The sequence below is a fragment of the Tetranychus urticae genome, chromosome 3, assembly GCF_039701765.1.
Source record: "Tetranychus urticae isolate SD_2017Ah chromosome 3, NJAU_TeUrti_SD_1.0, whole genome shotgun sequence".
Lineage (NCBI taxonomy): Eukaryota > Metazoa > Arthropoda > Arachnida > Trombidiformes > Tetranychidae > Tetranychus > Tetranychus urticae.
This window is the reverse complement of record NC_142960.1, coordinates 5903605-5919158: the sequence shown is the minus strand read 5'-3', so window position 1 is coordinate 5919158 and position 15554 is coordinate 5903605. Positions and strand designations below refer to the sequence as shown.

Here is a 15554-nt window from a genome sequence, read left to right as displayed (position 1 = left end):
GTATTTTTCGGTTTAAACTTGGTTGGAGGCAAAACTGTCATTTTGTTTTCACTCAAATTCATATCTATTAACTAACCTTTATTTTATGCCAATGTAAAGATTTATTTTTTTTAAATTACTTATATAAATTCAATTTCAACTGTAATTGCTGGTTTAATTTTGTTAACTTTTTATTGAGACTTTTTTTTCATTGTGCATGGTTGGATATAAATGCAAGTGTAGTTTGTGAAAATGCCTTCAACAAGTAGAGACGACAGGAGGAAGACTTTGAATAATTTTGTTCGGCCCAGTATGGTCAGTGGATTTTATGAAAATGGTGTCATCACTGAAGAAAATGATCCAGAACTTGAGTAAGTATCAATCTTAATTCACTGAGATTTTAGGTTTCATTTTGTCTTCAAGAGGGTATACCCACCCTTTTACTGTGTTTACCGCTTTTTTAACAAACGCTTTTTTCAAACTTACTCTCTTTCTCTTTCTCTCTCTCTCTCTCTTTTTCTTGCTTTATTCTTGTCTATTCTGTTTTTATAGAGATCATGATAATGATGCTGAAGAAAGAGAAAAGTTGGTTGAATTTATCCGAGCTAATCGCCGGGAAGAAAGTTGCATTGAAGACGAATCCAATCTTGGACAATTGTAAGTTTATCTTCTGTTCTTTGTTTGTAAAAAATGTCTTATTTAATTTCATTATTTTGTACCGTTTATAAAGGGTTATGGAGAGAAGCCAAGAGGTTGTTAATAAATTTATGGACACTATGACATCTCTCGCTGAAAAATGGGCCTACCTCGGATTAAACAAGAATTGTTTTGAAAAGCGACTTGATTCAATTTTAAACAACTTCATTGAATTGTGTAGTGATGCCGAACAGTGGGAAGATACCCTGGTTGGTTACTTGGAACAAGAGAAAGTGCTTATGTTAAAAAACTTGAGAAACCTAACCAAAGATCTTGCTTTACCTGACTATGAGCCTCCTCAAAGTGGTGGATTTATGGATATGCTTAATGATATCATGGAAAAACATGAAGAACTTCAATTCATCAAAAAAGAACGTTTCTCTAAATGGAATGAGCTTCATTCCCATTATTCATCTCTATGTAATAAACTGGGCTATCCAGAAGAAGGTCATAGATTATCCACCACATTGTCCATTCCAACGGAAGCTGCCCTTCAAGAGTTACAGTCAAATGTGATGGAACTTAAAAAGACTTATTCCAAAAAGCAAAAAATTTATATTCAAAACAAAAGATCCATACTTCAGTTGTCTAATGACCTTGAGATTGAACCTGATTCTAAGGATGTTGTCAAGTATACAGGTCACGAGGAAACTTCTGTTATTCTTTCTGACAGTTTCCTGAAAGATCAAGAGTCTTTTATGCGTTCCCTGGAAAAACAATTTGTGAACAATGAAAAAAACAAAGAAATACTGATGGGAAAGCTAGAGCAACTCTGGGAAAAACTGGAAGTTGATCAATACACAAGAAATAAAGAGTTAAATGGTATCAATGGTTGGAAACCAAGCGAACTTGTTAAGTTAACAGAATTGGTAGAAAAGTATGAAGAATTGAAAAAACAAAATATGGGTAAATTTATAGAGAAACTACGTACAGAGATTGTTGAATATTGGGACAAAGTTTACGCTTCTCAAGAAGAAAAAGATGAATTCGAAATTTATATGTGTGAAGAAGAATGCATTGAAGCTTTGTTAACCGCTCACGAAGATGAACTAGAGCGTCTAAAGTTCCGTTATCAAGAAAACCGTAAATTATTCGAGTCTTTGGATGAATGGCAACAATGTTGGGTTAAATACTTGGACTTGGAGAAAAAGATGAATGATCCAAACAGATTCAACAATCGTGGAGGTGTTTTATTGAAACAAGAAAAAGAAAAAAAGAAAACTCAAAAAGACCTAACTCGGTGTGAAAAAGATATTCGAACTTTGGCAGAAAAATGGTCCAAAGAAAACTACAATGCTCCCTTCATGGTGTGCGGTCAGCCTGTGTTAGAGTTCATTGAGTGTCAAAAAACTCATTATCAGGTTAGTTTCATGTCAAATCATTTAATCTGCTTGTTTTCATCTTCCATTACGTGGGTCGTTTTACTAATTTATTGCATTTATTTATATTGATTTAGGTATACAAAGATAACGAGAAGATGGCAAGGCAAAAGACCAAAAGTGATGCCGATGCCAAGTCAAGAAAACTTCAAAATGGAAGTTCCAAACCAACACCTAATTTACTTACCCGAACTCCAACCAAATTTTCTGCTAATAATACTCCTACCTCAGGAGTTAAATCTTCTGATGTAAATCGTAGATTACAATCATCAATGAAACCTTTATCTCCAGTTAATCGTGAATTACGAACAACCCGATCTCGATTGCAAATTCACCGGTTGGGTTCCGAAAACAGATGTAACTCTACTGACAGATCAAGACGAGCAACTCCTTGCGGAGGAAGTATTAAGAGTACTCCTAATATTCCCTCATTAGTTTATGGTGATTGCACTAAAAATATTGGACTAGACCAATTGATCGGTGAGGAGCAATTTAGAGTGAGTTGTATGGAAAATCTTACTTCAACACCGCTATGCCGGCAAAATACAAGCAATTAACGTTTCGCCTCTTATCTTACAGGCTCACCTCCAAGATCGTAGACACGAAACACTTGAAAGCACAGGTTTGCCGATATAAGTGCTAAAGCCATTCCTTCATCATCTGATTTTCCATTATCAATTGTGAATATTTTAATAATATCAATAAAGATGAAGTTCTCATATTCAAATGATATCATGAAAATTTATTTATGAATTTAACAAAGTGAAGAATTTACTTGTTTTTATTAGATAATTTTCGGCTAGAAAATGGCCCTCAATTGTCATAGTCATCATCTTCTACTTGTTGGTTAAGAGCTAAAGCAAATGAATTAATTTGACTGTGTAGTGGTGGATTGGGAGGCTGAGCTCTTGAAGCATTAGAACTCGAGTCATCACAGGAACTACCCTCGTCGTCTTCTTCCGATGTTTCAGAATCATCTTCTTCATTTCTGCTGGATCGATTAATTGATTTAACATTTCTAGATGTCTCGGTGATCTAACAAGAAAAAAAATAATAAATCAGCATTAGATATTCCAAATGATGAAAGATATTTGAATAGATAAGCAAAATGTAACTGACTAATGTTTTCAAGTATATTATCAATACAACTTGTAAATTGGTTTTTATGATTGATAATTCCGTGTTTAAGTTTATCTATAAATAAACTTTCTTGACTTACAATAATAATAAGTTGTTCATCTTTTGCTTATCGTTTCAAAAACAGTAAAATTGGTAGCAAAATTGATACATTACATCATTTTCTTCATCATAATCACCCTCTTCGTCTTCATCCTGAGACTTTGATGAAGTAATATTAACCTTTCTGGGTCTCCCACGACCACGACCAGAAGTTCGAGATAAATAATTGGTACTTCGAGAGGATCTATTTGTTGAAACTTGCCGCGATAAATTAGAGCCTGAGAATGAAATTACTGCAGTAGGAGCAGCTGATGATGGTAATGATGATGAGGATGAAGTTATTGAGCTAGTCGATGAAACTGGATGATGACCTAATGTTGAACCTTGAATAGAATGGTGAGCATAATTATTGTTACATGTAGAGCTATTACCATCACTGTGTTCATCGTCACCAACACTTTGAATGTCCGGTAAAGTGGCAACAAATTCTCTCAAAAATGAAAATTGACTATTTGATGTAATACATGCTTTAAGATGAGATGGAGTTAACGTTCGAGCATTCCGAGATTTAGTGATTTTACTTGATTCAGTTAATAAGGATTCAACAAACAATTCAAGAGCTCGTGAGATAATTAAAGGTACCACAGCTGCAACTCTACCAACTTCTTCATCGGCTTGCATTATTTTCTTTATCCGTGCCGGTGGAAACCGGCAATTGTACTTCTTCTTTTTCGTTGACATTTTGTTTGTGTTCAATGAAGATAGATTATCAATATATTATCAGTGACTAAATTTTCACAATAAAAACGGGAAATCAGGGGAGAGAGGAGAGAAAACAAAATAAAATGATTAATAAAATCTTGAATGGTTATATCGTTGTTGGTGTTGATGTGGTTTATCTTACCTGTAAATTCAGTTGTTTCCAATGGAGATATTATTGATTTAAAAGTAAACAGTGATGGTGACGAAACCGGGGATGGTAAAGGGTTTTTAATTAGTTCACAATCAAGAGAGAGGTAATATAAGGAACATTATTGTTGTCTTTGTTGATATCTTGAATCAGTTTGCATAGCAAGACAAAAAATTATAAACGGTTTACAACTCTATCAAATCTTAATGGACAGATTAATTCGTTGAGGTATGAAAGACAACTTCATGAAAGTAAATATCTCACTTAAGCCAGAGGACATTCAAAATTAATTTTATATACATTTTTAAATTGATTGTCACACATTTTACAATTCAATTAAAAAGATGAAATTTGTAAAAATGTGTAACAGTCAATGTAACCTTTCTTTTATAAATAATAGATGGCATGATGTACACTTTTTTGTTACGGACAACTTCAAGCAGAGACATCTATTGGTTTATTTACTTTTAGTATTAGATGGCGTTAACGACAAAAATTAGTGTTTAATTCTTGACCAACTCTAGCAAGACATCTTTTTAATTAATCAATGTACTGTCAATCCTGCTAATAATTAATTTTTCCCGGTCAAGTTTTCCTGTTTACGTCTCTATCTATTAATTTATATAACTGGTGAATTAATATGCCGAATCAAACAATATGAATCTGTGAACTCAAATCAAGTCAACACAAAATACAGACGACTCAAACAAAACATGATTACAAAATTTGATCCAGTTTCTACCTTAATAAAGCTGAAAATCCGTGAACTTTTTTACCTCTGTACTTACTTGAAGTTGCTAATCATCCGTTAATTATTTCATCCATCTTTCAGCCGTGACGTCCAACTTTCAGCAACAGCTTTATATTGGTGTTTTCATAATTTTATTTGTGTTGACATCTGTGGATGAATAACTTGTCAGCATTTTAAGTGATTAGCAGTTGAACAGATAAATAGGGATCCAAAAGTTTTGTTGATATCCAGTAAGTTTTTTAACCTTTCCAGAAAATGCAACCATTAATTTTAATCAGTCTTTTAACCTTCTCTATTTCAACAATATATGCTGCTGTTATAACCAAAGATGACATGGTCGATTTATGCCAAGCCACTGGAAAGATTATGCTCGCTGGGTTAACCGCAAAAACCCTTGACCAAGCGTCTAAACATCAGCGAGATTTGCTAGTTAATATTAATGGTGAAAATACAAGTTTGACTGATTTCGGAGAATCAACTATCGAAGCACTAGTATCTCTTTTCACCGATGGACTGATCAGGATGTACGTAGGAGCACTATCAATTTCCTCAGCCGCAATCCGAGATTTGCAATCACTTCAAGCGAACACCATTTCATCGTTTTGTACCAAACTACCGCTACCAGAATCTATTGACACCGAAAATCCAGTGACAACTTTAACAACATTGATTAATTATGTCAACAGTCTATCACCAGTTTCGCCTTCAGCTGTAAACAATGCAACAAATTCAAACTAAAAACAGACTCTAATTCAGAAATCACCCAAATCTTCTCGAATCATGATCCTTAATAGACTTCAATTGTGTTTATTTTTTGCAATGCTTGATCAGATATCGTTTTAAAACTTGCTTCTTCATGTATCTTTTTCAGTGATGTAAACTTCAAAGTTTTCATTCTCAATAAAATTTTGTTGACATTTTTGGGCATTTATGAAAATAACTGAATTAGAAATTTAGTTTTCAAATTTTAAATAATTTAAGGCCATAATCGAGTATAAACCAAAAGCGGAGAAAGCTAACTTTTTTATTTCATATTTAATATTTTTTATTTTAGTATATTTGGTCTATTATTAGAGTCAATACACACTGTTTACCTTACTTTACTATCTATACTATAGTATGTGACTATAATCGGTCGCTTGATAATAATTACAATTACATTGCACTTTTAAATTTTTACCATTTTTGCATCCATGGATGAAAAGTCTGATCTCTCAATGACTATCAAAAAATGTCCACTTTTTTATTCTCGATGAATGGACGTAACGTCCATTAGATTTCATTCATCATAATATACTTTACTAAAGGGTGTATTGTTTAAGAGTGAAATTATGTGAGCAAAAGAGTAACATTTATTTACCTGATTGTGGTGATTATGACGCTAAATATGTTGATAAGAAGAAGATAAAATTGAAAATGGACAATGATGAAAAATGCATCATATTTATCAACATCTTTATCATCATAATCACCACAATCACCACAATCAGGTAAATAAATGATACTCTTTTTGCTCCCATAATTTCACTCTTAAACAATACACCCTTTATTTCCAATATTTGTTATAAAAAGACAGTAATGAAAATTTTCAGATTCATGATGCAAATTAAAAGCGAACTGTTTACTAAAAAAATTACATTCAGTTGATTCGTTAAATACATATATTTAGCCCCGAGTTCTTGGATAAAGATAAGCTTGGCGTGTATGGCCAGCCTGTCTGTTTCGTAAATGATACACATAACATTCGCTATGTAAATATTGTTGAATATTAAACTCTCTGAAATTCGCAGTTGCAGCCGCCCACATTCCTGATTCCATTAGTGGTTGAACAATCTGCGTAATTTTTGCATTCAATTCATCATTACATACGAGATCTTTCAACCTTTTAAAGTAACTTTCAGTGCATCTAGATTGACAGAAATATAATCCACAGCCTTCTTCAGGGACATCTCTTTCTTTTACTAGCGTAAAACGCATACTTAAATGTTTGGATATATTATGTGCATAAGAAAGTCCATATTGGAGATGAAAGCGCTCACCATCGCGAAAATGCAGGCTTAAGATATCATGTTGTCTAGAGTATCGCCTAAGTATATCAGGAGCAAAGCTATGAAAAAAGTTGATAAGCGATTAATTAATATACATTTATGATGAATGATATCAAATAGTGAAATGTAACATTACGCTTTTTGGTTGTCAAAACTGAATCGGAACCGTTTAGGATTGATATCAGGCCAATAGATGTAACTTTGATCAATATAAGCACGAACTGTGTATCTACTTGGTACTCCTGTTATTGATTCCAACTATAAATGTATAGATAATGACGAGTTATTGTTCAAAGATGTAATGCAGCGCTTTACTTACCTGTTCAAATAATTGTTGATGTTGGTACTTGGATTCATATCTGGCATCATTCCGATCAATAACTATCTCATGGTATTCATTCAAATGCTTCACTTTGAATTTAACTGAGTAATATGGATGGAAAAGAATGAATTTTTCTAATTTGTAAATAAATGAAACTTACTTTTATCAGAATTGTTATTCTGTTCTCCCATTTCAACAAGTATCCATTTTGGCAAACACTGAAAACGCGGAAAAGATTAGTTGGACTCTAAGCTTAAGAAAAGCCGACAAAAATTCAAAAGATTTGTAAAATACCAATCAATGACAGTAACTTGGAATAGCCTATTGCGAATAAGTGATTCGTACTTTTCGCTGGGCAGCTTATTGAAAAAATACAGATTTTCTTAACACCTGTTTGATTAGGGACCATTGACAAATTTACTGTCATTATCTTGTCAATCTAATTAAATTGTGTGTAAATTAAATTTCAAATGTAATAAACAGAAGATTGTCTTTGATTCTATTTTCTGTTTTTATTTCATTAAAATTTCGCGTTTCTTCAGAATTCAATGTGAAGAACATATATTATAGTTCAACACTTTGCTCGTTTTTGGAATGATTATTTTCTTGTTGCCCGTTAATTCAAATGACTAGCAATAAAGAGGCAATAAATTAAGATTAAAATGTTTTTAATAATAACAGACAATATTACTTGAAGTTAGTATTGGTTGATCAGTGAGATACAGCGAGACGTAGATTCAGAGACAAACCAAAAGGTTCAAAATCATATTCATAAATATCATAATCAACGCTGTCCAAATCACCGTATTCAACCTCGCTTAGATCAATTTCATCAGGATAGTCTATGAATTCACAAACGTCAAATTCATCGTCATAATCTTCGTCTCCTTCATCATCATCGTCGTCATCATCATGGTCATTATCATCGATATCGACTTCATTTTCACCATTTCCATTTCCTTCTTCATTATCACCATCACTTGGTTTCACTTGATCATCGGTTTCAGAGTTTCCGTCTTGGAAGTTACTTTCACCATCAATAACAGTCGAAGTCTCATCTTCTTGTTTAACCTGCAATCCATTGTTCAATTCGTCAAATGTTCCAATCACTTGAGTGAAAGCTTTCAAGAGTCGTTTAAATTTGAGGGCATTTTGCTCAGCTTCAAGCTTTTTCAACTTTTCTGTTGAACCAGTGGTTGAACCAAGCTTGGATGAATATTCATTGAAAATATTAGCCTGAGATTTCACTGGATCAACTCCTGAATTGACATTGCTTTGGATTGATTTGCAAATTTGTTTCAAATCACGACCAGTAAAGATACTCTTGCTTGGCTCTATAAGACAAACAAAAACAATAGATAAATGGGCTTAATCAAGATCAAAATAAAGAATAAATTACCTTTAATAACTCCACCAGATATGGTATTGACGCTGACGACAATCAAAAGGATACAATTAATGATCATGTTTAGATGTAATTTAAGTTTGATTCCACGGCAAAAAGTCGGAATGAAATAAATTTTCATTCAATTTACAAAAATCATCTGGCTTTTTTGTCCATTGTAGTCGCTATTTATTATTACAGCGACACAACATTACTTCAAATGTGGGCTCAATGTCAACATATTATAATATAAATAATATTTAAATGATCCATTGTAAAGCCTTCGACCAGTTGCTTGGGATTATTCATGAACCACATTTTATATCAAAACAGCTCAAGTCACAAATTGATATTCATAAGCAGAATCTGCGATTCTAACATGTGTTTCAATCCATATAAAGGTTGAAAAGTTTCTTCTTTTTACCAACACTGAACTGATGGAAATACATCTTACAAAATGCTAAATTATTCAAATGATAAATGAAAAACTTCATTCGGATTTGGAATTTGAAAAAATGAAAAAATGATTTTATCCGTTATGAATGTATCCGTTTATATCCAACAGATGGCAATGACTGTTCATTTAATAATTTTTCATTGATAAAATTGGCGCTTTTAGTTGATGTAAAATATTAATATGTTGAAGGCGTTTTTAACCATTAATTTAATTAAGTTTCCCTTCATTAGTTAGTTTATTTTCTCATTAAACTTCTGATAATGATACTTTAATTTGGCAATGCATTCATCAGTCATCTATAAATCTTTTAAACTCTGGTAATCCCAACCCTGATTGACCGAGCTGTAAACAAACAGTTTACTTGAGGGTAAGTTGAATCATCACTTTATTGTAGCAATATGTTGAAATAATTTAACAGTTTAGTTGACTCTATTACATGTCTGTCCATATCTCTTTATTAATTCTAGAACCCGTTTGAGGTATGACCAGGATTCTTACCTGTTATCTTGCTTTTACCATTTCTCTGTATGGGACGGTTTGCTTTACTGTATGATGGCTTGAAATACAAAAAATTGATCACAGTAAAATTCAAAGTAACGTTCATCAAAATTATCCAGATTTTAAATGGATAAGATAAAGATGATAAAGCGTGATGGTTGATCTAGCAGAGACACTTTCGTGTGGCCCAGATTTACCTCAATTACGATCTATACGTGCAACTGAAGTTCAGCAAAAAAAAGCTAAAAGAGTAAATAATCTTGTCTTAAATCGTAGCTTTGTCTTCCCATCCATCTTAAACCTTTTTTTTAATCTTATTGAAAAATGATTTTGTAAATATTTTAATGATAGATTTTCTTACTTTAATTGAATATTTAATTTTAGTGAATTGGAGGCCAACAAATTTTACCATTATTTCAACTAAAGGGAGGAAATTCTGACCAATTTAATTGGAGTGGTGAAAGCAGAAGGCATAAAAAAGATTAGTCCTTTAAAATGAGTTATATACTGGTTCGTTTAATAATCCCGTTTTATTTGTTTATTTATACTTTTGAATGGATTTTACAGTTTGGTATGTTAACTTTAATTCAAGTTGATTTAGCTAACATAACTGTTTCACTTTTATGCAGGGCCAATCCCATGATATTTATAAACATCAACAGCTACTTCAAAGGCTAGCCAAACAATGGGTCTAGCGAAGGCGTTCATCTCCATTCTTGGATCATCTTAAAGTCGAGGAAGAACATCATTGGTCCCTTTCGCATAAAAAAAGTGAAAGTTTTGTGAATCTTACACCATACTGTTCTCAGATGAAAGCTTTCATCTGCCATCATCTCTACTCGTCTCATTTACTTCATTCAACTAACATCTTTCCCTTGTTCTCCCATCATTTAACTTTCCTAAATTTGACTCTTCAACTTGACTTAAAATTTATGTTTATCATTCCTCTCCCTCATCTTATACTAAATTCATCTCTAACTCATCTCTCTTTCATCCATTTCTCAGCCTTTTCTGTGAAATCCTTCCAAACTCATTTGGCCAACCTCACTGTCAGTCAGTCAATCACCTCTTGCTGTATTTCACAGGATTTTCACCTTCTTAAGATGCTCCTTTTTACTCATATCTTTCTCTAACTAATTCAACTGTTTCTTTTCATCTTTCTCTTTCCTCCTCATCATAGCATCATATATTACTCTACTTGAAACCATTATATGCTTATTCAACGATATCCTCTTCCTTCATCCGGAAACAAATTTTGACTGATTGTCAATCGAGTTGAAGTTACTCTATTGGCTCAATTCACATTGTACCAACTTGTAAACCTTTGGAACTCCTTTTGTATTACAATTCTTTCCCTGATTATTGTAATCCAACAATCTTAGTGTCACATCAAAGTAAAAGATTATCAAGTCAAGATGAATGGGAAAACCAGTTAGATCATTGAACATTCAATTTCTAATCCAACCAATCTGTTAATAATAATCAGATTACCATTACCCTCTGAACCAGTTGGATGGCGGAGAAAGAACTATCTTAAGATTTTCTCCATTCCTCACCATAACTAACACTTCCATCCATGCAATGTTAATTTTAACATTGATTGTTAACATGATAACTGTAAAGCTTTAGACCTTACAATTTGTCATAAATCCTTGCATATTAATCAACCCATTCCGATGATTTGCCAACTTGTTATTTGAGCCTCAGTAATTGTTTTAATCATTTCCTTTACTTATTTGAATATTACAAAATTTACACTCACTTGAAATGGATGAAACATTTGAAACTATCGCCTCACTGACGTGTATAATTTTAAACTTAATTGGCCTTAATTAAGCATGATGATTCGTTGGCCGTTAATTTTATAAAAAAAATGTGACTTACCAAAAATTAAAACATTCATTCAGCAACCATTAGCGCAAGATATAAGGCAAAAAGGGCCAAAAATCGAATGGATTAATGGAAATTAAATTTCTCAGTTAATCATTTCTCATTAACGAAACTTCAAGTAATAAGCATTCTTTAATTAAATTTTCAAAGCACAAAACATGCACCAAAATAAGCACCAAAATATTATCACCTTGAGAGGAATCATTTGCATGATTAATATTAGAAGTTATGAATGAAACTGAATCCAATTGAAATTGGGTAAAAATTAATATTAGCAATGAGACTCTCCGAGGTTCAAGTGAATCACAATAAAATGATAAAAATCATGAAATTGCATCTAAATATAAATTCAACTGTTTAGTTTAACGATTAACCAAATCAACAATTGACTGAGAAGAAGCACAACAAAATGCAATCAAACTCATATCAATCACTTTATGCTGTTTATGTTATTAAACTGTAAACGATCCGAAAATATCATTACTTTGTTAACAATTGATTTGATGAGTTATTATTATTATTGTTGATCTTGTTTCATTTTACTTTTTACAGCACTAAAACAATTAGCATAACCAGCTAATTTAACAATCATCACGATAAGGTTAATTAATTTGTTACAGTTAATTTAGATCACATTAAATGGGTAACTGATGTCAAAACAAACAAGCAAACAAAATATTCAATTTTCAATATAATCAGGTTTCATGACTGACCAAACCAAAATTAATTCAAAATTTGCTATCTTGAGTTTAACCCGAGCTTACAAGATGAGACAAAGTGGTCATGATAACGAGTAAACTAAAAGCGATTTAAATATTTCGCGAGTAAATGGCTTCATTATTTGCTAAATTGGTGTAATACTTACACTTGTTAGGTTAAGATTTTTAGGTTTAGGTAGTGCTACATTGCTCTTGCAGTCCAACGCCAGGAACAATTGTTATTTTTTCCGTTCCGTTGTTTGATCCGAAAAATCTGAACTAAGAACATCCTATGAACAGAACACCCAAAATCGAGAACACAACAAAAACAAAACAAAATTCATTAATTTGATCAGATCAGGAAAAAAGAACGGAGAAAACACAAAAAATCCAAAATTAGTGCCTAAAGTAACCCATAGCCAAGATTGAAGTTAAACCATATTTACCCGAAAAACCGTTGATAAAAATTGTTCACCAAAATTGTTCTTGATTTTAGGTTTTCGTCCCTCTATTTTTTGGGTTAAATTGTAATGTTCTAGCTCTGGTTCTGGTTCTGGTTCTGGTTCCTGGAAATTGTTCTTCTCATTGTTCTTGTTCCTAAAAATCGTTGAAACAACGTGAGGTTTTGTATGATGACAAATGGCTTTATTGTTTACAATATTTGATCGGATGAAAGGAACCTTCTTAGGTTGACTTTTTATGTCTCTCGGCCTTAAAGATACGGCAAAACAATGCTAATGTAAATGATGAAGATGAAGACGATTATAAGAACATTTTGGAAGATAATTTTGTGGTAAATTGACTCATTGTATGTTGATTTCATGGAATGAAAGTGACTAATCAGGTTTCAAGTCTTTCGGCCTTGCAAGACACTTGCCTTTGATGCAAAATATTGTGATGAAGATGATGATTATAATGAAAGTGGATGTGATGGTTAAGAAACGGAAAAGCACTGATTGAAGTAGTTGATTGTGAGACTCATCAATCAGTTTTGAAAACATGTTAACCAATTAAAGGTTTCATTTTCAGGTCAATTGCGAGAAATTGAAATTTTCTGTTCAAATTTGACAGCAAGTACAGCAACTTTGTATTACATTAGTGGTCAGATAACAATAACAAAATGGTAAAAACAATTGTCCGTGAAAATTTTTTGGGAAACTTCATTTTTGAGAAGCATTTCTTTATTTTTACAATAAGATTGGCTGTTGATGAGCGCTTTAAATAACTCATCACATCACAGTCATCAATTAAATTATTATTTGACTAACTTGAGCTCACATAATATTAACCTCATTTCCCTCTTGTTTCATATCAAACCTCATCACAATATATTCACAAATTGTTCACAAAAATATCTTTACTTTTCCGTTTTTCCCAACACTCGATGTAAATAAAAAATTGTGCCAATCAATTGTCGAGTCATTAACTGGTCGACTGTAATAATTAAAGATTGATTGTAAAGGATGAGCTTACAGTCAGGGAAGTAAAAGATAATTCAGAGTTTACCAAATCTTTTCAACAACAATCTTCATATTGAATGGTCAATTTTACAGGTCAAGATTGTTCACTGATTCAGTGTTTTTACCTTGATATCTTGATGTAATTTAATCATGTAAACTTACCTTGAGAGTTTAATTATCTTCTCATTGAGTTATCCATTGTTATTCCTTGAGACTGACACTTTGAGAAGACAACATTTTCATAAGGAAAGAAGAGTTAATTAAAATCTAAAAAGGTTACCTAATTATGAATCAAATCAACATCAAAAGCTTTTTGATATTACCTTTTATCTAATTGAATACATTTCTTTTCAGGTCACATCATCGGTACTAATTAGTGAATCAAAGTAATTACTGGGAATAATTAAAAACAAAGATGAAACCATTTGCAATGGGAAAATAGTGAAATAAAAATTAAAATTGAGATTGAAAAAAGTCGATATTGTTTCTTATTCATTGCTATTATAAAATTTGGCCAAAAATTTACTATTGAATTTACTGGTAGATGGTTTTATATGAGCAATCAGGTAGCATTGGGTGAAGCTATTTTCAATAATCTATAAGATCTTGATAATTATCACTCCTTGAGGAGAGCTGAGCGTCAAAGTCACCAAATTAATGCGTTTTTACTTTAATTGCTTAAGCTTTTAGAGATCGTGTGAATGTCTGGCTACACTTGAACTTTTTAAATTCAACCATCGCACTCAAACAATACTGATTAACATCAGATTCGCAGAGTCAGATCAAAATACGGTGTTCCATCTTCTATCTGTTAATCTATTCCGGTCTTGCTTCAGGACGAAATTTCCAGTGCAATTTTGCTTCTCTAACATGGATCGAGAGAAGCTATAACTTTGTTGTTGCTAAAAAAGACACAATCAAAAAACTCAATCTTCAAGTTTACACAGATGGACGAAAACGCGTAGAGATTGATTTGTTTTAGATTTAGACTCTGTTGGCTTGTAGGGCCATAAGTACTGAATCCAATTATGCTATTTAAATGTTTCTCCGGTGGATAGTTTTCGAGAAAATCGTGTTTAAAGTTGAAACTTCGATCGCTTTTTGTACAATTACGGAAACAGATTGTTTAATGAATTTTATGACCATAATGTAACTTTTAATGATCAACCATGCAATGTACTTATTTTGTTAAATAAAGTTTTCTGTTTTCTGTAAAACTGTTTACTTCGAATTGCATTTAAAGCGGCCACATTCTGTACCTGTGAGAGTTAGATAGCTTAAACTTATTATTTGTGCACACAAATTAATAGGTCACATAATGGACCAAATAATTTTAGCAATTTAATAACAGTTCTCTAGATTTTGGCCATTTTCTTTGAAACTTTGATCCTCGATTATTCGAGAATGGAATCATTTACAATCATCATTCATTCACTAATTTAATTGTTAACTAACGACTAACGCAATGCACTTTGCTAAATTTCCATGAGCGCATTTTGGTCTTGATTTTTGGGCTCTAAATGCACGAGAAACAGCTTATTTAACAAAATGAACTCATATTAACACATATCTTGGTAAAAGAAACAATTTTCTGGTTAAGTTTGTAAATCAAATGCAAAAAGTAATGTCAAAGGCTCGAACATTTGAGTAGAGAATCGAAACTAGGTAGGATTGTAGGGACATACGAACTGAGTCTATTGCAGCTATTAAATAATTTCTCTGATAAATAGTTGGCTAGAAAATCGAGGTCAAAGTTGAGACTTCGATCGACTTTTGTGCAACTTTGGAAGCAAATTTTTTCATGAAACTCATTTCTCTGATACATCTTTTGATGTTTAACCAGTGAATGGTCTTATTTTGTCGATTAAAGTTTTCTGTTTTCCGTAAATCTCATAAGTTCGAT

At 32.3% G+C, this 15554-nt stretch overlaps 4 protein-coding genes and 1 long non-coding RNA gene across 8 annotated transcripts; 2 read left to right on the top strand and 3 right to left on the bottom strand.

The window, feature by feature from the left end:
* Positions 1-54: 54 nt before the first annotated feature.
* LOC107371567 (protein regulator of cytokinesis 1) lies at positions 55-2781 on the top strand. Of its 4 annotated transcripts, none has more exons than XM_015939695.3 (5): positions 55-350; positions 532-636; positions 710-2036; positions 2132-2534; positions 2634-2781. In XM_015939695.3, the coding sequence occupies exons 1-5, from the start codon at positions 232-234 to the stop codon at positions 2651-2653; spliced, it is 1974 nt and encodes a 657-aa protein (XP_015795181.2). In that variant the 5' UTR covers positions 55-231; the 3' UTR covers positions 2654-2781. The 4 variants fall into 4 exon arrangements, with proteins under 4 accessions (XP_015795181.2, XP_015795179.2, XP_015795180.2 ...); XM_015939693.2 differs by having other exon boundaries at positions 2132-2551; XM_015939694.3 differs by having other exon boundaries at positions 2132-2558.
* NC2alpha (negative cofactor 2 alpha) lies at positions 2776-4520 on the bottom strand. The gene is made up of 3 exons (XM_015939696.3): positions 4138-4520; positions 3348-4020; positions 2776-3089 (listed from the first exon to the last, which is right to left on the bottom strand). The coding sequence occupies exons 2-3, from the start codon at positions 3972-3974 to the stop codon at positions 2868-2870; spliced, it is 849 nt and encodes a 282-aa protein (XP_015795182.1). The 5' UTR covers positions 3975-4020; positions 4138-4520; the 3' UTR covers positions 2776-2867.
* Positions 4521-6487: 1967 nt separating this feature from the next.
* On the bottom strand, positions 6488-7614 carry LOC107370944 (uncharacterized). Its single transcript, XM_015938901.3, has 4 exons — positions 7425-7614; positions 7262-7365; positions 7079-7200; positions 6488-7001 (listed from the first exon to the last, which is right to left on the bottom strand). The coding sequence occupies exons 1-4, from the start codon at positions 7453-7455 to the stop codon at positions 6560-6562; spliced, it is 699 nt and encodes a 232-aa protein (XP_015794387.2). The 5' UTR covers positions 7456-7614; the 3' UTR covers positions 6488-6559.
* Positions 7615-7915: 301 nt separating this feature from the next.
* On the bottom strand, positions 7916-8800 carry LOC107370950 (uncharacterized). Its single transcript, XM_015938906.3, has 2 exons — positions 8664-8800; positions 7916-8598 (listed from the first exon to the last, which is right to left on the bottom strand). Exons 1-2 carry the CDS (start codon positions 8788-8790, stop codon positions 7976-7978), a joined length of 750 nt encoding a protein of 249 aa, XP_015794392.2. The 5' UTR covers positions 8791-8800; the 3' UTR covers positions 7916-7975.
* A 428-nt stretch (positions 8801-9228) lies between these two features.
* Positions 9229-11017, top strand: LOC107371883 (uncharacterized). Its single transcript, XR_001570918.3, has 4 exons — positions 9229-9472; positions 9573-9853; positions 9988-10174; positions 10233-11017. It is a non-coding gene; the product is annotated as an uncharacterized LOC107371883 (long non-coding RNA).
* The last annotated feature ends 4537 nt before the right edge of the window (positions 11018-15554 follow it).